This window comes from Canis lupus, chromosome 2, assembly GCF_011100685.1.
Source record: "Canis lupus familiaris isolate Mischka breed German Shepherd chromosome 2, alternate assembly UU_Cfam_GSD_1.0, whole genome shotgun sequence".
Classification (NCBI taxonomy): Eukaryota; Metazoa; Chordata; class Mammalia; order Carnivora; family Canidae; genus Canis; species Canis lupus.
Genome location: NC_049223.1, coordinates 84,316,123 through 84,341,244, shown reverse-complemented (window position 1 = coordinate 84,341,244; position 25,122 = coordinate 84,316,123). Strand labels below are relative to the sequence as shown.

General features: G+C 45.0%; 1 protein-coding gene and 1 long non-coding RNA gene across 3 annotated transcripts in view; one reads left to right on the top strand and one right to left on the bottom strand.

The window, feature by feature from the left end:
- The window catches only part of MTOR (mechanistic target of rapamycin kinase), a 120,091-nt gene that overhangs the window by 72,520 nt on the left and 22,449 nt on the right, over window positions 1–25,122 (bottom strand). The window contains exons 14-25 of the mRNA XM_038532031.1: window positions 23,362–23,484; window positions 22,669–22,758; window positions 22,452–22,544; window positions 21,615–21,749; window positions 21,246–21,375; window positions 19,668–19,918; window positions 8,574–8,660; window positions 5,926–6,093; window positions 5,325–5,437; window positions 4,631–4,793; window positions 3,447–3,539; window positions 2,437–2,583 (exon numbers count right to left, since the gene is read on the bottom strand). Of these exons, the coding sequence (XP_038387959.1) occupies window positions 2,437–2,583; window positions 3,447–3,539; window positions 4,631–4,793; window positions 5,325–5,437; window positions 5,926–6,093; window positions 8,574–8,660; window positions 19,668–19,918; window positions 21,246–21,375; window positions 21,615–21,749; window positions 22,452–22,544; window positions 22,669–22,758; window positions 23,362–23,484 (1,593 nt within the window). The remainder of the gene's footprint in view (window positions 1–2,436; window positions 2,584–3,446; window positions 3,540–4,630; window positions 4,794–5,324; window positions 5,438–5,925; window positions 6,094–8,573; window positions 8,661–19,667; window positions 19,919–21,245; window positions 21,376–21,614; window positions 21,750–22,451; window positions 22,545–22,668; window positions 22,759–23,361; window positions 23,485–25,122) is intronic.
- On the top strand, window positions 611–9,227 carry LOC119870512. Of its 2 annotated transcripts, none has more exons than XR_005356195.1 (2): window positions 611–991; window positions 6,798–9,227. It is a non-coding gene; the product is annotated as an uncharacterized LOC119870512 (long non-coding RNA). The 2 variants fall into 2 exon arrangements; XR_005356194.1 differs by having other exon boundaries at window positions 5,886–9,227.

The window sequence follows — 25,122 nt, the reverse complement described above, 5'->3', positions numbered from 1 at the left end:
TACAATGGGTGCCCTGAGCCAGGAGGAAGAGTGACACCTGTTACTTGACTTTTTTTAACTTGTTCTACTGAACAAAATGGGAGCATCAAGCCCCTTCTCCCAGAGGCCTGCCCCACAGCACCCGGCATTTCAAAAGCTGAACATACACAAGGGAGAATCACGAATGCCTTTCCCTCTCGTGATGTGGGGCTGAGCCTGCATGAGGCAGATGCAGCTCAGCACTGTGGTTAAGAGACTGGGCTCTGCAGTCATGCTACCTTGGTCAAATCCTGGCTCCACCATTTACTAGCTGACTTTGGGCCAATCACTTAACCTTTCAGGGCCTCGACCTCCACATCTGCAGAAGGTCGACAGTAACGATAGCATCTAACTCACAGGGTGAAGGGTAGAGTAGTCGATAAGCGTAACGTGCTCATATCAGTGCTTGACACGCGGGAAGCACTCCACGAGCGCTGGCAGCTGTCAGGACTAACATTGTCGCCACTTGAGAAATGGTAGCAAAGAAGTCTCCAGAAACCTTAGCTTCATGGACAACTGCAGGACCTTTCCCTGCTGTTCTTTCATTTGAAGCCTGATCCATTCTCGCTCCTCCGGGTTCCGTGGTAACCGTGTCAACACCAGCCAGCTGCCTGCTGCCACCGCCCACAGGTGACTGCCTCCTGCGGTGACGCTGGCACATGCGGATAGATGGCAGGTTATTCACTTAGGAGGCGTCCGAAGAGCTTCTCCTAAGACTGGAAAGGTGCTCGAAGTCCTGGCAGGCACCCTGGAGGCACACACGAACGGTTTCTCCGCCTTCTCTCCGTGTGACTCCCGTTAGCATAGCTCGTAGAAGGATGACCGAGGTGGGCTCTGTTACTCTGAGCGGCTCACACCGGTCACTGCACCCAACCTGAGCTACCAGCACATGAGGACGTGGAAGCACAAACGGGGCCAAGAGCCAGAGCTGCACATTCTGCTTAGGGTTCTTGGGCTGGGTCTGTTCTCTCAGGTGAGATAAACTAGAGACTCTTTCTTTTTTCTGTTTGGCAAAGGTCACGCTTCTTTTACTGAGTCTTGGGCAGAAAGCAAACCTTCCTGGGAGCAACCCAGACCACCGGGGAGTTTCCTAAAATAGGCAGGACAGAGCTGTAAGAGGGTGGACAGCTGTCCGGTTGGAAGGACACTCTGAACCCGGGCAAGCAGAAAACATCTGGGTGGAAATGTACATCTGGCCTCTCTGCCTGGCCCCTCCCTGAAGTGTGAGGGGTCAGCGGGTGGCCTCAACAGCTACCCGGGGACGCTGGAGGACCGGTGGCCTTCTCCTCCTGCAGTCTTGGACGAGCAGTGGCCCGCCCCACGCAGAGAAAGCGCATGCGCTTGCCCCCGGGGTCTTTCACCACTTCCTTCTTAAATCCCCCAGCACTCCTCGGGAGCTGGCACTTCACAGCTGCTGGCGTGGGGGGAAGGCTGGCTCCATAGTCAGCGATGAGCTCGTGTTCCCCAGCTGTGTGCACGTGGTGCACACACACACACAGCCACACACAGAGGGCTCTGTGTCCAAATCTTTACAGGCTTGGTCCAAAGAAGAGAACGAGCCAGCAGGGACCCAGCCCTGCCCAGCCCATCGCTCAGCCCATCGCTCGGTCCACGGCCATCCTGAAGTGTCACCGCTGTGGGTTAACTACTAACAAAGGAAGAATCCTACCACAGGGAGCTGCTCACAGTCGCCAGAAGCACGAACGCTAATGCAAAATGCGCAAACTAAGAGACCTGGTATATTTATTTAAAAGTCGGTGACATATCTCTGGTTACTCTGCTCAGATCTACCAGCAATGCTCTCAAACTGTTTTAAGGGGACGGCTGGTGGCACATACAGTGAGAGTTGGTTATATCCCGGGCTTTTGCCAGCACAGAGAACTTCCTATTTACCTGCAAAGATCTCAGAGCTCACCACTCAGAGTGTGGTCCCTGGACCAGTAGCACTGGTGTTACCTAGGGCTTCGGCAGAAAGGCAGAATGTAGGCCTGACCTCAGACCACCCAAGTCAGAACAAGCATTGTCACCAGCCCCCGGCAGTCCATAAGCCCATGAGTCACAGAGTCTGAGAGGCACCAGTCTCAGTGCTAACCAGGGGACTCGCTGGTTTTGCTCCATTCGCGTAAAAAAATGAGAACGTTATTTGCAACAAAGGATTCCACTATCAAAGCTCCCAGGAAGCTTCAAACTTTGTTCTACACTTACTCTTTATTTAAAAAATGTGTAATTTGGACACTTGGAAAAAGACCAAATGACCTACCCTAAGTTCATGGTATATATAATTTCAGAAAACTGCTTGGGCTGGTCTTTGGTTGTTTTAAGCTGATGGCAGTAAGAGCTAAGAGTTCTGAACAAGAGAGGGGCAGGGCTCTCCTCTCCAAGCGCCTCCCCTCATCCCCCCAGAAATCATGGACCTGCCTTTTGGAGGTTGATGGTGCTGACGTGCAGTTTCTTCATGGGTCCCGTTTCTACTGGCCCACTAGCCAACGCATCCCCTTGGCCGCTCCTCAGCATTCGATGCTGATAAATCAAAGGGTCCTCTTCCTCGTCAGCAAGGGTGTATCCCTGCAACCAGAGATTCACAGAAAAACCCTGCAACTCCACTAGGTCCTCCCAGTTTAGAAAACACCCTCACACCTTGGGAGGGTCTCAGCTTCTGGTAAAGTCAGGATGTCAACAAGAAGTAAAACAGTTGGGATCCCTGGGTGGCTCGGTGGTTTAGTGCCAGCCTTTGGCCCAGCGTGTGATCCTAGAGTCCCGGGATCGAGTCCCACAACAGGCTCCCTGCATAGAGCCTGCTTCTCCTGCCTGTGTCTCTGCCTCTCTCTTTCTCTGTCATGAATGAATAAATAAAATCTTAAAAAAAAAAAAAGTAAAACAGTTACATGCATGGACAAAATGAAGCACGGTGGGCATCATTCCCCCCTGTAGACCCGTCGTTGCTGGGCACTCTAGGTCACTGATGGCATTAACTCCGTAGGATGAGCATGTAGCTGGCGAAGCTAAAACTGTGGGCAATGACCAAAGGGCTACAAGAAGGAGGGCAAATGGCCCACTGCCTGGCTTTGTTTGGCCTGAGAGCCAAGAAGGGTTTATTTTCAAATTGTTGGGGGAAAAAAAAATCAAAGGAAAATTAATATTTTGTAACATGTGCAAGCTTTTAGAGAGGCACACCGTGGTGTCCCTAAGTAAAAGAGCGCTGGCAGGCGGCCAGGCTCACCATCTTCCAGGCACGTGCGGCTGCTTTAGGGCTACAGTGGGGTCCAATCACTGCCTCGGAGCCCACGCTGCCTACAGAGCTGAGAAAAACTCGCTATCTTTACAGAAACTGTTTGCCCATCGTTAGTTCAGAGCTAAAAAGCTAAACATGCTCCAATACTAACGGGGAGAGACAACGGGACTTTGGAACAGAAATCAGTGCAATTCACCTTGACGATTCTGCAGATGAGGACGTCGTAGCGCTGATGGTTGATTCGGTGTCGCACCAGGACTTTATTCACCATTGGAATGAAAATTTGGTACTGTTGAAGGAGTGGGAAGAGGACAGAAACGTTACGCTGCAACGTGGGAAGCAGAAAAAACAATACCGCCCCGCTATGTTCCAGCTAGTTCTCCTGGGTTTGGGTGGCTCTGTGTTATTAAGGAGAATCACCTCTCTCACACCTCCCCCGCTACAATACTAGTCCCCATCACCTTCGTCTAGGTTACCATGATGGCCTGTGATGGCTCTCTGCTCCCGCCCTTGGCCTAGTCTGTTCCTCACAGAGCACTGTGAGTCACCGGGTCAGACCACAGTACTCCTGTGATCAAGAGCCTCCAAAGGCTTCTAGTCCTGTTCAGAGAAAAAGCCCAAGCACTTGTAACAGCCCGTAACAGTGATGTGCACATTTCTGTGGGCGTCAGGATCACCCAGAGGGTTTATGAAACCAGAGACTGTTGGGCTCCACAGCTAGTTTCTGGTTCAGGTCTGGGCTCAGGCCTGAGAATATGCATTTCTAACAGGTTCCCAGCTATGTAGCTCCTGTCCGGGGACATTTGGGAACCACTGGTCTACAGCACCTCGTCTCTACGCCCCACCCCAGCCCCAGCTTATCTCTTTGACCAGAACTCCAAGCCTTCCCCACCCCCAGTCTCCCCGCTGCCTCCTCTGAAGCCACACCGCGTTCCTGCTGTTCCCTGGACCCTTCAAGCATCCTCCTCACACCTTTGCATCTGCTACTCCTTCTGCCAGCATCCGACTCTCTGGGCTCAGACCTTTATTTAGGTCTCTGGTCAAATGTCAACTCATTAAGAGGTCTTTGCTGTCTACCCTAAATACACAGCATCTCTCCCCATTCATACTCTGTGCTCGACGAGACAGACTGTGTGTATGAGCCATACCTCACTGGAATGTAAGCTCCATGAGGACAACAAGGTTATGTTAACCCCAGAACAGCATTTAGCCCACAGAGGTGGCTCAAGAAATATTTGCTAAATAAATGAAGGAACAAAAAAAGCAAAGGTTCCTAGTTCTTTGACGATGGCTGGGAGCTACAAGTAGAGACATTCACAGACAGAGTCATCTTCCCCAAGCCAGGCGGAAGAGCATGTTTGGTTAGGACTCCTGCCTCACCTTCTTCCCCAGTTGGAAGACCAGTGAAGACAATGTGTCCATGGCTGTGGGACGCAGCTCCGGGCTCTGGTCTAGCGTCCGAACAATCGGATGAATGATACGGGAGGCATAGTCAGTGAAGTCCAGGGACTCTGTCAGGCGGTCTACGGTCTCTAGCGCTGCCCTACAAACAATCGCAGACACACGGTAATTGCTAATATACGGTCCCAAAAAATGAGAAATGGCTGAGGGTTATCTTAACAAGCAGTACCAAATGGAAAGGCAGGGATTGGAGGCATCCCAGGTGACACGGATCCAACCTATGTCCCAGTGGGATGGGGATGGTTAAGAGCTCAAGAAACCTGGGGCATATCTGGATTAAATAAAGAGAGCTGAAGCTGAGGTTAAAAAAAAAAACAAAAAAAAAAAGGAAAGATGGCCTGCAAACTTAAGAAAAGGACATCTTGGGACGCCTGGGTGGCTCAGCAGCTCAGTGTCTGCCTTCAGCCCAGGGCATGACCCCAGGATCGAGTCCTACATCGGACTCCCTGCAGGGGGCCTGCTTCTCCCTCTGCCTGTGTCTCTGCCTCTCTCTGTGTCTCTCATGAATAAATAAATAAAATTCTTAAAAAAAAAAAAAAAAGAAAGAAAAGGACATCTTCAACAAAACATGAAAAGCTTGCTGGCTACTTAGTCCCAAAGCGCAGGTACTTACTTCCGAGACGGCAGGGGAACTTCCGGGGCGTCAAACAGCTTCACGATAGGAGGCAACAACAAATGCAGATAGTCATCCAGGTTGGCACCAAACAGCTGGATGGCAGCCAACAGCTGCAAGAGGGAGCAAAGGCCCAGTGATGAACAAATACAGGCAGGTACCAAGGACCCAGGCAGGTACCAAGTACCCAGGCACATGGAGTGGGGCAAGTGTGTGGGTAACTCCGAATTCTGTGGGGACTCTGAAAAGTGGTCTTGAGCTACATTTTTTTTGGTAGCACTCTCCCCATTTTATTTTGCTTTCTCTGAGCTTCTTTCAATGGATAAAGAATCAGTTGCTAGATAACAGAGAGAATGGGTCAAGGATAAAACAGTTACCAAGAATAATCCACTAAAGGAGATAAAACATACGGCCAATCAAGAGAGGACTGGCTGTAAACATCCTGTTAACTGCACGCATCGGGTATTAGCAGTCTTTGGATTCGACCTTGTGGTTCGAGCACCATTGTGTCACTCAAAATAGGGGCTTGCCTCTTAGCTGATCACCCCTGGACTCTTACAGCTGCTGGAAACGTCTCTAGAGGACGCCTTTCTGGACTCACCTTGATGGAGACGATGCGGCCTGGGCTGTTATCATGCATGAAGACGCGGAGCATGTGTGGGATCAGCTGGGGCAGGTAGAGCTTAAATTCACCCCCAAGAGCTACCACAATTTGCTCAATGAGAAGAATGATTGTGCTCTGGATCGAGGTGTTCATGACCCAGAATTCCTATGAAGAGGGAAAAGAGTGAGAAGCGAAGCCAAGTGCCTTTCTGCTGAACTAAGAAGTAAGGAACGGAGATGGCCCCAAAGAAGCAAAACTGTAGTGAGCAGTTGGCCCCGGGAGGGAGTCCTTCCCCGGCCTCCTCTCCCCAGGGCTCTTCGTATCCTAGCTCATAGTCACAGTGCACAAATTAAACTGCATTTTACCAAAAGCACCAGGCTCCTCCACTCCTCTGTGCTTTGCTTGTGCTGTTCTCTGCCTAGAGCTCCTCCTCTTGCTCAGCTAAAGCCCCACCTGTGTTTCTAGACCCGGCTCAAGCCTCACTTCTATGGGGGCTTTCCCGTTCTGTTACATACTCTGGGTCCCCTTGCCCCCTCTTTTCTAGCACCTGCAAGAACTTCACTTTGCCCCCTTCTCTCTACTAGACTGTAAACTAGTTAAGGGCAGGAAGCCCCTCTGAGCCACCTCTGTCTCCCCAGAATCTCACACAGCACCTGGCATAGTCCAGCCACCCAAACACACGTTTACAGAGTGAGTGAATGGTTTACTTCACTCGAGGGGCTCTCAGGTTGCCTCCGGTAGATTCTTTACTTTGGGTACCATCCAGTATCCAGCAGAGGGTGATCCCAGTGTTAAGTTTCCTGCCCTTTCTGGATTTAGACTTTGCGAGATATAGGTAGCGCCTGACATTTGTCCCAAATCATTTTCAGGCCTGGATAATGCCACAAAAGGAGTACTTTTTCTATACCCACGAAGTTATGTTCCACGTAAGTTACCAAAATAAAAACTGGGCCAAATGGCCACAGGATCTGGCTCGGTACCTAAACTGGTCTGAGTTTCTGACTCTAGGAAAAGCTGTCACTTCAAATCAACTCAAAAAGAAACTTGCCTACTGCCTTGTTTGAAACCTCCAGAGAAGGAGACTTGATGATGATAGAAGCCCTAATGATGATGGCAACACATGCATATTCATACTTTGGGGCCCTCAACTAAAAAAAGAAAGACAGAACTCCTCAGAAGTAAGGCTTTACAGAAGCTTGAAGTATTTTTATTTAAAAAGTGTCTTAAAAATCCTAACAGTTTAGAAAGTAAAAACCATATTAAAAGATGCTGGTAAAACATTCCCTCTGCTTGGAGGGAGAAGTATTCTCTCTGAAAAAGGCTATTTTCTCTAGATAAAAACCTTTGCCAAAGAAACACTTGAGATGTTACACCCCCACAGTTTGTCTGATGTGCAGTCGCTTAGCCCGCACTCTGCCTTCTTTGGACAGAGTCCGCTTGCCGTCTCCACTGTATTACTATTGGCTGCTTACAGGGGCTTCTCTACCTCAAAGAAGCCAGGCAGCCTGCCCAGGGATCGCTGTTCTCATCCCAGGCTCAGGGGTGCTCATTAAAATGCCCAGGATGGGCAGTCAGAGGAAGAGCCCCTGGTGCACCTCAGCCACCTTGGAGGAAATGAAAGCTGCGTTTTGCAGGTATGAAGCTCCCTGTCTCAAACTCCCACGTTTTGGTCCGAAGCCTTTTCTGGGGTCTAAGTCTCTGATTGGTGCTGCTTGGCTACCCCTGGCCCCTCGCCCACGCGGCCCGCAGCCCTCCAGCACTGCGCTCGACAGAGGCCTCCGTGGCAGGAGTCTGAGAGCCGCACGGTTTTAATTATTTGTACAGACAGGAGTTTTTCAGTTCTGAGACCCAGTTTCAGGGAAGTTCCAGTTTTGAAGTGAGCCACTTTGATTTTAGTCCTGCGGCTTCCTCCAGCTGACTACAAAGGGCTGGCAGAGAAGAGCAGAAATCAGGGAAGAATTGTCTTCCAATTCTTTGAGGGCACAGCCATCTCTGCAAAGCAAGCTTCCCAACAGAGACATTTAAATGATACAGAACAGCAGGAAGCAGGCCTCCTCCTCAGACAGAAAAACGATATTGCCACCGACGACCGGGGAATCTTCCGCACCTGCTTAAAGCAGGTTATAAAATCTGGGACGGGAGCCTTTCCTCTTTCCTCGGGTGCTGCTGCAGTCGGAAGGTGGCATTTACGCTCTGGAAGGCGGTGGGGTAAAGCCTCGCCTTCCTCCTCAGTGCCTGACAGGAGTTCATCATATTTAATAGTGCTAATCCCCAAACCTCTCTTAAGGCCACGGTTTTATGGGCCGTACGAAGGAAGGCTTTCATGGGAACAGTAAAGCACTGTTGTGATATTAAAGTGAAATTGCTTTGTTGTGTGCGAGGCAAAGAACTCGAGAGTCTATTTCTGGCAAAACAATAACTTCAGGACTTTTCCTCCGACTTCACACCTCAGGTGCTGGAGCCTGTGGCAGCTGCCCCCCGCCCTTGTCATCACCCACCGGGGACCCTTGTCCCACATTTTACACTCCGGATGTCACAGCTTTACGAAGACCCAGGACAAAAATGTCCATGCTCTCCCAACCTGCCTCTGCAGGTGCCTTGACCCAAACACTGAAGGACCGGCCAAAGCACTAACTTGTACTCACTCTCATGAGGGTGACTATTTCATCCATGTAAGGTCTGATGTGGCTCTTCACAAAGGACACCAACATTCCCAGCTGCTGGAACAGGAACTGCAGCGGAGAAGAGGGCAGAGAGCTGGCATCAGGAATGACGGAGAACTCCCAGGGTTACCCGAAGTCCGTGGGAACAAACACAGCTATGCAATCCGTTTCCACCACATCCATTTTCTGAGATCAAGTCTTAAAAAAACCAGACTGAAACCCTTTGGCGGTGATCGCAGTGGGGACTAGAAACAACTCTCAGTGGTTTTACACCCCGCCCCCAGCCTGACCGCACCGCAAGGGCTGCAAGGGCTGCAAGGCCACACTGGCCGTCGAGAGCCATGATGCCACCTCGGCTCTGTGACCTTCATTTAACCTCTCTGCCCTGGGCCTGTTCAGGGGCAAGAGGCAGATAACAGTACCTGTCTCCGGGCTCCCTTGAAATTAAGTGGAGAACCCCTGGGAAGCACCAGCAGCGGGATGTGAGGCCTCTCAAGTGCTACCACCGAAGGATTTGCCGGGTGACTCAGACTTCACAATGGACACGAGACTTTTCATCAACTATAAATGTATCTTTTGTCTCTTCAGTTCTAATTTACTACCACTTACTTTCTAAATAAATACAGTGACATATGACGGGTATTGTGGTTCACTTATAGTAATTAACTCAATTAATCAGATCTTAGTTCATTAGGTAAATTGTTGGTCTCTAAGAAACCGTGAGCCAAGACAGTAAGCAAACTGGGGGAGGGATGGGATAAGGAGATTCTATTCAGGTTGATTTGGTATAGGCATAAGAAGACATGCCTTCTGCTAAAACAGGCTCAGAATAAAAAGGCTTGAGTAAAGGTGATCCAGCTACTTTCTTGGCTAAAGAGGTCTTTATGGTATAGTCTTTATTTTATTATATGCAGTAGCAAATCATATTCTAAACCCCCCTCCTGGAAAGATTTTTATAGCTCTCTATGCCTCTGCCTCCCCTCATTAATAAGGACAATTTAGCAGTGAACATACATATTTCTACTCTTACCTGCATTTTGAAACGTGGGCAAGTTAGGGATAAGTAAAAAGTGTTGTTCCAAATAGCAAGTAACAGACTTACTACCTGGAGAGGTGAGACTCACATGACATACAGGGTTGGGCTCCAAGGAGTGTGGATACATTCTCTAAAGACAGGGAGGCCAGTGAATTATAAGGTGGTCAGAACCTGCCTATCCCATGGCACAGGTCTGACTCAACTCAGGACAGCCATCCCTACCTACCTCTTGGGAGCCACCTCATCAAATCATGCTGTTTTTGCGAAATAGTCTTTATAAGGGGACATTCCAGAAGTCAAGGGATGTGAGACTAAGTATAATGGATTTTAGCTACATTCTTGTTATGCAAAACCTGAAAGAAGGTAGAAAACCGAAGCTGGAGGAAAAGCAGGGCATTAGGGATGGCAGGGAGGTCAGGAAAACCACGAGACAGAAAGGACAGAGCCTTTTGACCCCTGCTGTCATTTCGCACTAGGTGTAATGGGGAAGCTCATCGGTGCTAAGCCACCTGCAGCGGCCACAGGATAGATGCCCACAGCAAGGGCCTTCTGCACAGCAAAGAGTCCAGCGGCCCCCTCATTTCTTCTCCCTTAGATTCTTCCACAAGCTTTTCTCCTCTTTCCCCCCCCTGAACATTAGTATTTTAAAAGGACAACACAGAGTTTTGATCTTGAAAATACGGTGGGTTAGATGTCTCTGCCATGAAAAGCCTAAAGATAACGCATAAACAATAAAAAATAACTGTATTGTTATCAGAATGGAAACCTTTCGCAGAAAACCAGACCTTCAGAGGGCTATGTGTTAAGAGAAATAGTGACCTCATCCCCCCCACCACCCCCAAATCTGTCCACTGGCAAAAGGAGACAAAGACATTTGTCAGGCTTGATGTGGAGTCTAGTAGGTAGGAAAAACGGCATCGCCAATAGCCTGTAATTTTAGGTCATTCCCGTATGAGTTTAGAGCGTTATTTGACTATGTGGACTGAGAAACTTTAAGTCAAGAAATTAACTTAAAGTTCTCTTTTAAGAGTCATGTGGCAGAAGCAAGTGCAAGTCTTCTCTGGAGAGATGCAACTTGAGAGCACATTTTCTAGTACTGCTCCAGGAAATGCCCAGCTGCATAGGCTACATGATCCAAAATTATAAGACACATAAGGACAGACCACTGCCCATGTGACTCAGCAGAAACAATAAATAGCAGGATCAGACCCACCAAGGATTTAATATATATTGGAATTACTGGATAAAAAATATAAAATAGATCTGTTTAAAATGCTTAAATCGGGACACCTGGGAGGCTCAGCGTCTGCCTTTGGCTTAGGGCGTGATCCCAGAGTCCCGGGATCGAGTCCCACATCGCACTTCCCACAGGGAGCCTGCTTCTCCCTCTGCGTATGTCTCTGCCTCTCTCTCTGTGTCTCTCATGAATAAATAAATAAAATTAAAAAATAAAATAAAATAAAGTGCTTAAATAAATAAATGTGAGAATTAAAATAACGAGTAAAGAATAGGATACCACCAAAAAATACTAAGCATATATGAAAGAACCTAGTATAACTTTAGATATTTTTAAAAATGTAGTTGAAACTAAAAACTCAAGGACAGGTCATCAACTGAGACACAATTGAGGATTCATGAACAAAAAGGGGTGTGAAGAAATATCCAGACTGGATCTCCAAGAGATCGATCAAGAGGAAAAATACAAAGAGGAAACTAATAGACATTAAGGACAAAGTGAGCTCTACATGTGAATCAAATTCTGGAAGGAAAAAACAGAGGGTGGAATTCTCATATTCAGGAAGTCCACAAATCCCAGAGAGGATGTGAGAAAGAATCTCTATCTAGATACACAATAATTGCAACTTTGGGGCAACAAATATAATGAGAGGACCTGAAATAGCCACTGAGAAAAGTGAATGAAATGGTTATGAAATGAAAAGGTTAATCGTGATTTCTCAATGACAACAACAACAAAAAAAAAATCAGAAAATGTGGGATCTTATCTACAGTTGTAGGAGAACCCAGAATCGTATCCTTTAGCTAAATCAAGATTTTAAATGATGGTGAAATAAACATTTTTTTATTTTAAAAATATTTAATTTATTTATTCATGAGAGACAGAGACAGAGAGAGAGAGAGAGGCAGAGACACAGGCAGAGGGAGAAGCAGGCTCCATGCAGGGAGCCTGGGTCTCCAGGATCGCCCCCTGGGCTGAAGGCAGTGCTAAACCGCTGAGCCACCCGAGCTGCCCACATTTTTTTTTAGATACACAGAAACAGAGAGTTTACTTTGATGGATGCTCACAAATGTTCCTCATTCTAAAGAAGAATAAAGATCCTAGGAAAAAGCCCTGAAGGGGGAAACAGAACACAGAGAATTGAGACAGGAAGCATGTCTGTGCATAAAATAGCAATGATGTTTAGTTTGATCTAAAACTAGGGGAAAAAAGGTAGGAAAAAAAAGTGATACCACAAAGAGAGAAGCAGACAGCCTGAGCAATCATTCTAAGTTTTGTATGTCATTCAGGAGAAGGATGAAGATATGGATTGATTTTTAAAATTAGGCATTAAAGTTAGGGATGGGAGACTAAATCTAAGGGTGAAAAAGACAAAATGAATCCATCCCTCATCCTGTACAGAGGCACATATTCCAAAGAGCTCAAAGATCTGAGTGTAAAAAAATCAGGGGGCACCTGGCTTAGTCGGAGGAGCGTGCGACTCATGACCTCCAGGTTGTGAGCTGAAGTCCCACACAGGGTATACAGATTCCAAAAAAATAAATAAAATAAAATAAAATAAATGTAAAAAGCAAGGCCAGTCAAGTACAGAAAAAGGTAAAAATGATGTACATACAAAGCTTTTTTTACAGGATCATTTTAAGTACCAAAAGAATGGAAAAAATGCAAACATTCATCCAAAGGGACAGGTCACATGGCTGTCCACACAGTGGAGTGCCATCACCTCTCAAGGAATGCAGGCATCCTGGTGCTGCCATGGCACAAACTCCAGGACACGCTGCTGTCACAGGGAAAAAAAGGTGGGGCGCCCAACATTGTTTACATTAAGTTCTCTTCTGAGGAAGGAAGGCAAGGGAAGATGGATTTCTTTACATTTTCAAAAACAAAGAATGAAAAGATAAAATAGAAAAATGATCAAATGGTTACCTTACGGGGAAGTGAGGTATAGGCAAAATAAAGGTAGGCCAAAGAAGTCTATGTCCTAAACCTTAGATCCCACAAATAAATGACCCTGTACAACAAAGGGGACTCCTCAAGACATGATCTAGGTTTAGGACTTTGACATATGGAGATTGTCCCTTAAAAGCAGAGAACCTTTGATGACAGTGCGCAGAGAGCTGGATCTGGCAGTAAAAGAAGGATCAGAGAGGCACTATTGCTGACTCTGAAGGCAGAGAAAGAGGGCCAAGGAATGTGGGCAACCACTAGAAGCCAGAAATAGCAAGGAGATGGACTCCCTTAGAGCCTCCAGGAAAGACTGTGCCTCAATGGCACCCTGACTTTGTTTAGTTTGACCTCTGTCAGACTTATGACCTATGGAGCTGTGAGATAATAAACTTGTGCTGTTTGAAGCCATGACATTGGTGGGGATTTGTTATAGTAGCAATAGGAAATGCTACAGGAAGAAACAGGGTATATGGATGGGGAGACAAACTATACATCACTGAACATATTTTATAGTTTTGGCTCTGAAACTATGTTAATGTCTTACATAACTAGAATAAAAGTTATATTAGAAAAACCTCAAAGAAATTTCTAAAAACTGAAAATAAACAGAAACTAATTTAACTATAAATCAAGTTGGTTGCACAATCGCTCAAAGATGAATTTCAAGAGACTTTAAACAGAATATTTTGGTGTGGGGATCCCTGGGTGGCGCAGCAGTTTAGCGCCTGCCTTTGGCCCAGGGCGCAATCCTGGAGACCCTGGATCGAATCCCACGTCGGGCTCCCGGTGCATGGAGCCTGCTTCTCCCTCTGCCTGTGTCTCTGCCTCTCTCTCTCTCTCTCTCTCTGTGTGACTATCATAAATAAATTTAAAAAAATAAATAAATAAAAATTAAAAAAAAAATAAAAAAAGAATATTTTGGTGTGTATCTCCAAAGGACACAGACTAAGAACCACAAAAAAAAAAAAAAAAAAAAAAAATCAAAAACCCTTGAACTACATTCAGAAATCTTACTGTTACTACTAATACCATTTATATGTATACAAGATACATGCAGGGACGTATTCTGCAAGATACTGCAACTACATCATGACTTATTTTTCCTCTTTCTAAAAATTACCTATTTCTAGTTCTGTTCACTGAATGGCTGAGAAACAGTGATACACCAGTAGCAATGAGCACCCAACACACCAACTCAGTCTCTAGCTACTATCTCTCACTTCAAGACACTACAGCTCCTTGGAAGTGGCCATGCCCAGCCTTCAGTGAAATGTACCTGACAGCTCAGAATAGCTTTTTTTTTTTTTTTGCCAGAAAGCAAAAAAGCGATCAAAGATTAAGACCACTGGCCAATATAAAAAGAACCCAACAGTCAGGCTGACTGGGATAATTAGATCATGAGAAAGAATAGTGCCTTCAATGAACAGAAATACTATATATAGCTCCATGAGTTGATGAGGATACTCCCTAAACAGCAGGGGTTGTGCCTGAGTCACCTTTGAGGAGTTGCAAGGGAGTTGATTCATTACGCTGAAAACACTGATAAACACAAGGAAAGAATCACGTACTTATTCTGCCCTTCTTGCATGAACTATACTTCAGATTAACTGAATAGCTGACAACATAAAGTTTTTATAGGTGATCGCTAGCTAATAAATCCAGGAAATAGAATTAGAAAATCACAGCTTTCCAGTCATTAATGAAATAATCATTTTAGAATTACAATCTAAAATCATTAAATCATTTTAGAATAACAATCTTCAATGAACACTAAATGAGTAGGAGAAAGGCTGATGGGGAACACAGGATCATAGTCCCTGAGCCCACTGATTAACCTTTACATCACTCAAAGTGGATCATTTACAAAAGTCTTGCTGACTAACTGTTGAAATAGGAAGTATTCAGTACCACCTATAAAGTATTTCTCTCCAAAAGAAGGGATCTTAATTTAATCAACTAAATCTAATTTGTTTACAAGAAGTTAAGATACCTTGAAGATACAATCAACCAAATCCAGAATGGGAAATTCTGTAAGACAAATGATCTGTTTTCTTCCACAAATAAGTGGCATGAAAAAAAGTGGGGGAAAAAGGAGGATAGAAGAAATGGATATATCAACTGAATGCCATGTACAAACCTTACCTGGATTCTGATTCAAATAAATCAAATATAAAAAGACATTTTAAAGACAAACAAGGACACCTGAAGAAGGCTTAGTATTAGAAGATATTAAGCAATTATTTTTACTTTTGTAGATACTTTTATTTCTAATACTTAGTATTAGAAGATATTAAGCAATTATTTTTACTTTTGTAATTTTGGTTATATGGGGGGAAAAGTATTGGTGAAAAAGTATGATATCTGTTATTTGCTTTAAAATACCCCAGAAAGGGGATCCCTGGGTGGCTCAGCAGTTTAGCGCCTGCCTTTGGCCCAGGGCACGATCCTGGAGTCCTGGGATTGAGTCCTGCATCGGGCTCCTGGCATAGGGCCTGCTTCTCCCTCTGCCTGTGTCTCTGCCTCTCTTTCTCTGTGCGTCTATCATGAATGAATGAATGAATGAATGAATGAATAAATAAATAAATATTAAAATAAAATAAAGTAAAATAAAATAAAATAAAATAAAATAAAAATAAAAATAAAAATAAAAATAAAATACCTCAGAAAAATGGGCAGTCCACGTGGCTCAGTTTAGCGCCGCCTTTGGCCCGGGGTGTGATCCTGGAGACCCGGGATCAAGTCCCACATTGGCTCCCTGCATGGAGCCTGCTTCTCCCTCTGCCTGTGTCTCTCATGAATAAATAAATAAAATCTTTTTTTTTTTTTTTTTTAAAGATTTTATTTATTTATTCATGATAGTCACACAGAGAGAGACAGAGAGGCAGAGACACAGGTAGAGGGAGAAGCAGGCTCCATGCAGGGAGCCTGACGTGGGATTCGATCCCGGGTCTCCAGGATCACGCCCCGGGCCAAAGGCAGGCGCCAAACCGCTGCGCCACCCAGGGATCCCCAAATAAATAAAATCTTAAAAAAAAAAACAAAAACACCCCAGAAAAAAATGTTTGTGTATGTGTGTGGGGAGAGATGGGGGGGAAAGGTAATAAGATGAAACCAAATTGATAAAATGCTAATAATTACTTATGAATATGGGAATTTAATATAAATTGTCTACTTTAAAAAAAAGATTTATTCATTTTAGAGAGCTTGAACACACATACAAGTCGGGGAAAGGGCAGAGGGAAAAAATCTTCAAACAGACTCCCCTCTAAGCAGAGACCAATGTGGGTCTCGTCTCATGACCATGACCTAGTGATCTGAGCTGAAACCAAGAGTTGGATGCTCAACTGACTAACCCAGGCGCCCCAGTTGTCTACTTTTGTTTACAACTGAAATATCCCATTACAAAACATTTATTAAAATTAAAGGTGGCCAACAAGTAGAGGGCAAAGGTAAGAAAATTAAAGCTCAACCAAGCCCAAAAAAGAAAGAAAAAAAGAAAATAAATAGATAAAGCAGGTCAAAAATAGGGGATCCCTGGCTGGCGCAGCGGTTTAGCGCCTGCCTTTGGCCCGGGGCACGATCCTGGAGACCCGGGATCGAATCCCACGTCGGGCTCCCAGTGCACGGAGTCTGCTTCTCCCTCTGCCTGTGTCTCTGCCTCTCTCTCTCTCTCTGTGACTATCATAAATTAAAAAAAAAAAAAAAAATTTAAAAATAAATAAATAAATAAATAAAGCACTACATCAGATGGTGAAAATAAACCTTAATATATCAACAATCATGATAAATATAACTGGACTGAATGCACTGATTAATAAAGATTTTCAGACTACGTTAAAGGGATAATCTAGCTATCTTATTATACATATTATCACGAGAGACCCATCTAAAGCAAAAAGTCACAAAATAATTAAAGTAAAAGGATAATAAAAGAGATACACCCTCCAAAAAAAGGTTGGTGTAGCTATCCTAAAATTAAGCAAAATAAATTTAAGGTATTATTAATGATAAAAAGAGTCCTTTCAAAATGATAAAAGATTCGACTTACCAGGAGGATACCATGATTTTAAATTTGAACATACCTAATTAACATATCCCCTCAAATATATAAAACAGAACTGACTTAACTATGAGAAATTAATAAACCCACCATTGTAAAGGAAGATTTTTATCTCATTTCTCTCAGTAATGGGCATATAAGAAAATAAGATGAAAGAGAATGCAAAAAAAAAAAAAAAAAAGGAACACAGTAGTAAGTTCAAATCTAATGACATATATGGAACATTGTATCTCACACATCAGTAAATACCCGCTATTCTCAAGCACACCGGAAACATCAAAACAGATCAGGCATTCGACTATTAAGGCCGTTTCAGCAAGCTTTAAAGAATCATAAACCCAGTGCAGTTAAGTTAGAAAACAGAGATCCAAAAATGAAATTCAAAATCCCATAAATCTGCAAACTAAAATATCTACTTCTAAATAACTCAGTGGTGAAAAAAGAAATCATAGGAAACATTAAAAATACTTATCTCTGAGTAATAATGACACTAAATTATTATTCAGCTATGAAGAAGGAATGAACTGCTGATTCATAATGAACCCCAAAACTACTATGTTAAGTGAAAGACGCTAGACACAAACCCACGTGATTCCAATTCTATGGGATATCAAAAAAAAAAAAAGGGCAAATCTATAGTCATGACATAAAATGAATAATTTCTTAGGAGTGGCTCTGTCAGTTAAGCATCTGCCTTCTGCTCAGGTCATGATCCTGGGGTTCTGGGATCGAAACTGCGTTGGGCTCCCTGCTCAGCGGGAAGTCTCCCTCTCCCTCTCCCTCTGCTTATGTGTGCTTTCTCTCTCTCTCTCAGATAAATAAAAAAATAAAATCATTTTTAAACAATGAATAATTTCTTCGAGAAATGTGACCTAAACTGTTTTTTTTTTTAAATTTTTTATTTATTATTTATGATAGTCACAGAGAGAGAGAGAGAGAGAGAGAGAGGCAGAGACATAGGCAGAGGGAGAAGCAGGCTCCACGCAGGGAGCGCGATGTGGGATTCGATCCCAGGTCTCCAGGATCGCGCCCTGGGCCAAAGGCAGGCGCTAAACCGCTGCACCACCCAGGGATCCCCTAAACTGTTTTTGAAGAAATAAAAAAGCTAAACCGATCTTTGAGCTTATAGTTAAAAAAATTTACAGGCCAATTCCACTCAGGAATGTTGATGTAAAAAATTTAAATTAAGTATTAGATATAAACTCAATGTGTCAAGAAATACATCATAATCATGATGGTTTTAAAACAAGAATTCAAAAAATTTTCAACATGTATCAGTGTAATTCAACATATTGACATGCTAAAAGAGAAAAAAATATGTAATTGTTACACCAGACAAATCAAAGACATTTGATAAATCCAATACCCATTCATGATAAAAACTCTAACAAATTAAGACCATAAGAGAACATTTATAACCCTTAAAAAGCTACCTGCCAAAACCTACAGCAAACATTTTACTTAGTGGGGAAATCTTAACAGCAGTCCCACTGAAGTCAGGAACAAGATTAAAGATTTCTAGTCTCATAGAGTCTAATCAACATTGCAGTGGAGGTCCCAGAAATGTAAATGAGAAAAAGTAGCAACTGGTTTACAGATTAAAACAAAAAACTAGAACTGCCTTTCTCTTTTTGCAGACTATAGGATTATCTAGAGGGAAAAGCCAGGGAAATTTATTTAAATTATCAGAATTTGTAAGAATTTGATAAAGGTCGAGTACATAAACTACGCTCCTGTACTCCAGGCACAGTGTAAGAGAATATACTTTCTAAAAAGGTATTATTTCCTCTATATGCACATCACATTGAATACATAATCACAGAGGGAAAAATGGATTTAAAAAATTAATTGAAGGGATGGCTGGGTGGTTCAGTCATTTGAGCATCCAACTCTGGATTTCGGCTCAGGTCATGATCTTAGAGTCTTGGGATCGAGCCCTGCATTGGGTCTCCATGCTCAGTGGGGGTCTGCTTGGGATTCTCCCCACAGCTGCCCCTTCCCCCACCCCCAGCCCTCGCGCGCACACACACATGTGCGCATGCGCTCTCTCTCTCTCTAAAATAAATAAATCAGTATTAAAAAAAAAGGCCCCTTGAACTGTATTTAGTAGGTTTGCTGCCAGTAGTGGCCTAAGTAGAGAATCACAGAACCACTCTGCATATTTTGCAGTTTAAAGAAAGGAAAGCAAAAGGGAGAGACAGACGGAAAGTGGCAAGTTCTACCTTACAACAAAGTGCCCACTGCTAGAAGTAGAAGAAATGGTAAAACTAGAAGTCCGTACTTTGCAACCAGTGTGACCAGGGATTCAGGCAGGGATTCTCCACAGATGCTCGGTCATTGGGTCAAGGGTGTCGGGGAAGAGGATGGTCACACACCCCAGATGACCTTACCACGGGCAGATCTAACAGAGACCGATTTAACCGTGTGCTCAAACTCTGGTTCAGCGCTAACGGGAGACGCTGACGTTAGATCTGCTAAGAGGTATGCATGTCACCCTGTAGCAGTCTCACTACAAATGATGGGCTTCAATCTAATGATGAGGAGGCCACACGTCTACGTGGTGAGACATCCTACCCGACAACCACACTCACCTCTGGATATGCACACACCCATCCACCTAGCCAGTCATGGTTTATCCATCCCAAGGGGATAACCCTGGACACTAGGCAGCCGACTGACCCTGTACCCTTAGGGGTCAGGAGTTAGGGGGAGGCGAGGTACTCGGCCCAACAGCCAAAGGAGGGCACGGGTAGGAAGCAGGGCGTGGGGAGCCGGGGTGGGGTTTTAGCTACTTACTTCCCGGATGGCCCCATCGCAGACCCGAATGACATTGAGGAATGTGGGCATGACCTGCGGCAGAAACTGCACACACTTGAGGCCCAGGGACTTGAAGATGAAGGTGATGGCCTGGACAACCATGGTGTGATGGTGCGAGAGGGACTGGTCTCGGAAGATCCGCATCAGCGCCACCATGGACACGGCGGGGTAGAACTCGTCCAGGGGCAGGTTGCCCATGTTGACCAGCATCTCACTGGTGCTGTAGTCGGCTAGGACAAAGTGATGGCGAGAATCATGAGCTATCCAGGACATGTCGCTGGCTTTAAGCAGAACCTGGCTCACAACAAACAGCTGTCGTTCAGCATTCACGGGGAGTACGGGGTCTATTAGGAACCCACAAACAGGCTCTCAGCATTAGGATTCAAGACTTTTTGGCTTTTCTATTACCCTGACCACAACAGTACATGACCGGTGCTCATTAAATTGCAATGTTTAACTTCGTTTATCATTACAGTTGACAACTTTGTGGTTGAAACCATCAATAAAAATCATTACTCCCCCAAAAGAAAGTAAAGGGAATCAAATTAGGCTAACATCTGTTCAGCAGCTGCTTGGTCCCCCTAGGGACTTCAGATGAGGGAGCGGCAAATGCTAGCTGACCTGAACAGCAAGGATCTCAAAGACTGGGTGAGAGGAGGATAAACAGTGCACTGAAGAGTCCAAGAACGAGACCAGCCAAGAGACTGGGTGACACCTGCAGGGGCCGGGCTGACTCTCCTCCTGACAGCCATGGGTCCCACAGGGTAACATCACAGCTAGGCTTCTCTACTATACAGAAGAACAAACCAGAAGCGATAGGATTCTATCTGTAGAATTTAGAAGTAAATTATTGAGGTGTAGACTCCACAGCTCAGGGGTGAGAGCACTGTTCTTATAGAAACAAATTATTTTGGGAAAACAACATTTTGCTGGAATAGTTGGGAGAGCCACCGCTTTATTTACTCTCTTTCGGAAATAAGCCTGCCCTGATGAACGATGGGTTAAGTCTAGGAAAATCTGCCAGAGCCCCATACCCTACCCAATCTCTTAGGCCACTTGTCAAAAGTAGAGGCGCTCCAAGGCTAGACCAGCTGATGAAAAAGAGAGCCCTGGATTCTGATTGCTTCCAGTTTGACCATCCCCTGAGCCTGGCCTCGGGTTTCCCTAGCAATTACAACAGGGAGAATAAATTCTACCCTCTTCTCCTTGGGTGCCGTGAGGATAGAAAACATCAAAGAAGTGCTAACAAAGAATGAGAGATGAACAGAGGTGACAGGGTGATAATTCGCATCTCTCTCACCAGCACCAAAAAGTCGGTACAGGCTTAGCCTATTGACCCTGGACAAAGAATCTGGACAGATGTAAGGACTCTGGACACACCGGGGAGCAGCATCCCTATTGTGATTCAAGAGGAAACTTGACTTTCCATTCAAAAGTCACGAAGTGAGCCAATATGCTATAATTTGTTATCCAGCCCAAGGCTCTTTCTAAGCAGAGCCAGCAAGGGCTTTGTGAGGCAGGAACTTGGCAAGTCTCTCACGGTTCCCCTCAACTTACAGGAATCCTGACTTGACTTGGATTCAGACAGGCTGACAGCAGAAGCGTCGCGGGACTGGTCAATCATGCCGATGTTCACTTTGTGCTTGTAGGGATCCAGGGCCCCCAAAAGCCCTAACACACGGATAGCCTGGGTGGGGAAGGGGACGGGAAAAAGAAAGCATTCACCACAACATCTGATGACAACGGGTTTCATGAATATTCCTCTCGTGTCCTGTGACACCCAGTTCATACCTGAACGACCGGCTGTATGAACAAAACGGAGGACAGGACACCTAATCAACACGCCGTCAGAGCATGTTAATGCCACAATCTCTCTCCATTCTTCCAGCAAAGTCTTTAAAGAACCAAGTCTGCCACGTTCCCTACCTCTCTCCGTGTACCCTGGTTCTGCTCAGTCTTCAGAAAATTCAGCAGGACCTCAAGCAAAGTGGGGTACTTCCGGTAGGGCTCCACCACGTAGCCAGTGCTGGCCACCAACTGTCCCAGGGTCCACAGAGCCACCTGGACAAGCAACAGATCATGTGGTTTGTTGAACCAGCAAGAGGGAAGAGAAAGCATGGTTTATACTCTCTGTTTAACTATTCCAATGAAGTGTTAGAGACTTTTACAAGAAAAGAAGTTTCCAGTAGAGGCACTAACCATGAACCTTGAGAGTCTGGGCATAAAAACAAGGCCACAAATCAGTGCAACAATCACTGGATAAGAAGACAAAAGAAGAGCCCCAGTGTTCTCAAAGGAAATACACAATCCTTCACATCCTGAATGATTAATGGGAGAAATCCGACTTAAAAGGAAATTAAGATTGTTCTTAATTTTAGCCTGGTCTCCTAATGACCTTGGTGACCAAACGAAAAGTAGCCAGGGCTGGGGCAGGGAGTGCTGAAGCTCTGCTTGCCTCCACAGCCACAGGCCCGGGCTTTCTTTTTCCCTCTAGGGGCTGGGGTTCTGACAGATGATCTGGATTTTCTGTTATCTGGAGGAAATGGCAGGGTCAGCCCTGAAACTTACTGAGCGACTCCCGGTCAGGATGACAGCTAATTCTGACTCCAGGTCTTTCTTCATTTTCCATAACACATACTTCTGAGTACCCACTAGGTGTCAAGCTCTGGGTCAGGCACTGGCTGGGGACACTAAGTGACGAAGAGAGGCAAGGGCCCAGGCCTCGCAGGGGACTGCTCTGCTCAGTCTGGAAGGAGTACTCACCTGCCTTTTGGCCAACAGAGAGGAGTCCTGGAGCATGTCCATGATGATAATAAAGAGTTCATCCACCCACTTCCTCATCTCTAGGCCACTAACCTGCAAAACGAAAAAGAAGGTGGGAGGTAAGATGAGAAATGATGGAATGAAGAAGTACTTTGATTTCCTTGGAGGCTAAACAGTACTCTTTCCATCCTATGGAAAAAAGCTGCTGTCCCCTTACCTGAGCCAATTCTCCAATTGTAGCCAAGACATTGTTGATCACACCTGGGTTTGGATCAGGGTCTGGATCTTTCAGTTTCAAAATTAAAGCCTATGAAAAGAAGGTATGATAAAATGAATGCAGAACAGGATCTACTAGAAACCTTTTACGTAAGTAAAATTCCCGAAAGACCATTTCAACTGTAGCTTAATTACTGTTATTTATGAATCCAGGATTTCTACAGAATGTGGATTCTAAAACTTTTCTCCATAGTGAGCCCACGTAGACACATGAGAGAGCTGAGAAACACCATGATTTAAAAACATTTCTTGTGCCTCCTCAAATGGTATCTCTGATCATTTGCCCAGATTCACCTACGTTTTGAAAGATTTCACATGCCTCTAACACATTCAGACTTTAAAGCTCATTTTTTCTTCCCTTTGAGGGAACTATTTTATCCCATTATCTACCTACTTCTTTCCAAGCGCATCTGATCATGTGCCCGAAGCACTGCATCTTATCTCTCATAAGGGGAGCCCTTCCGTCAACTGGTGAGATTTTTGCTGATTTTCCACTGAGAGTGCTTCATGTGGCCCTTGACCCTGAGCCTGGGGCCGAAGATGCTACCTATCGAAACACTTCCATTGTCCCAAAGGAGGTGACACAGGGTGACCTGGAGAGAAAGTGCCAGTGTCTCCAGCTGCCATGAGTTACCTTCAGGATGGGCTCCATGTAGGGGCGGATGAGCCGGGGGGCATTGGAGACCAGGTGCCCCAGCATGCGGGCACTCTGCTCTTTGATTCTTCCAATACCGCTGTGCTCCAGCTCTGTCAGAATCTGTAGGGAAGAAAGCCCAGGCGGTAGAGGGAGCTCTAGAGAGGAACGGTGTGTTGAAGAAGAAGCTAGAGGGAGGAACCAGAACTGGACCGCGGATCAAGTAGCCGTTGAATACTCCACGGAGGCAAACAGTCGGGGACACAGCAAAAGTGGGAAGGACTGTGGGAAACCAGTCCCCGCCCCCACAGTCCCATAGTCGTCCCGGAGCATGGCTTTCACAGTGCGGCACAGGGAACTAAGAAAACCAACAGGGACAGTGAGAGCAGGAGTCTGCAGAAACAAGGAATGAAAATCTTTGGGCAGCAAATCACTAAGAGCCTATAAATAATGACAAAAGGACCAGAGAACAGTTAGAACAGCTACGCTGTTGAAAGAAATATTAATACTCAGTATTGGTTTCAGGGACATCTAGATAAACCCAAATAGGAGGGATTCTATCAATCAAATCCCCTTGGACCTTAATGAAAAGGAATAACATGTTTGTTCTGACATCCTTAAAATACCAGCAAATCAACATGTCCTACTCATAGTGACACAGATATAAACAACCTAATATAGACAGATTTCTGGCGAGCTGAAGTTGCCAGAAGGAAATCTCTGGACCGTGAGAAAAGTAGATGCTAACTCTCTACCCAGAGGAGTCTATGATTTAATAATATATTTTGTCTTAGGTTATTCATTTAATAATCCTAACTTTCTGGATCCCCTGGCAGTCTGTTTTCCTCCGTCACAGAAGACAGCAGTGAGAGAGAGGGATGCTGAGAATGGACCCACAAGAGCCAGGAGATGGCTGGCAGGGAGGAAACAGGATTTGCGAGGAGAGCACAGATCTCTGGAGCACCAAGGGCCAAATCAAAGATCCCCAAATTCACTTCCAGAGCCGAGAGCATCACTGTGCCCTCACAATACCCAATGCCCACTCTGATGATCCAGGCATCAGAAAAGGCCACTTAAAGCACATTTGGGCAATGTCCCTTACCAAGGCATGAAAATGTGCAAGGTGACTTGGGAAGGTGTGTATCCACATTTGAAAACAAGGAAAATTAAAAACTTCGGAGTTTCAAGGGCTAAGCTCAGTACACGGTAAATTCATTTAACGGTGCTTCACATTCTCCAAAATCAGAACAATGAGATGGCCTGATAGCCCAACAGTTTATTGTAACCTTCTTGAGGACACAGGCCACGGCTGGCTTGTTCACGGATGTTCCCAGGGCCCGGCAGCACCTAGAACGTGGTAGATGTCCAAACATCTATTGATTGAACGAACATGCTAATATTCTCATTAGGAGATATTTCTATATCATGCTTTAAAGCAGGATTTGGCCAATACTTGAAGAAACAGATTCCAACATAATTTAATCCTCTAATTTATTGACTAATAATATGACTTAATAGTCACTTTACCTTCGATGGATTGTGAATACACAATGTTTCTCTAGGATGAAAGTTACATGTGTTAATCATTTTTCTGTGTTTATGTTCTTTATGTGGGTGGGTCAGGAAGCAGAGGAGGAGGTAGAGACAGGGTGGAGTCGGGACAGGAAAGGACTGGGTGAGCCACAGTGAGACCCAGAAGAGCTGGGTGGAAATAACTCGAGGCAGGAAGGATTGGACCATGCACCAATCACAAGGAGGCCA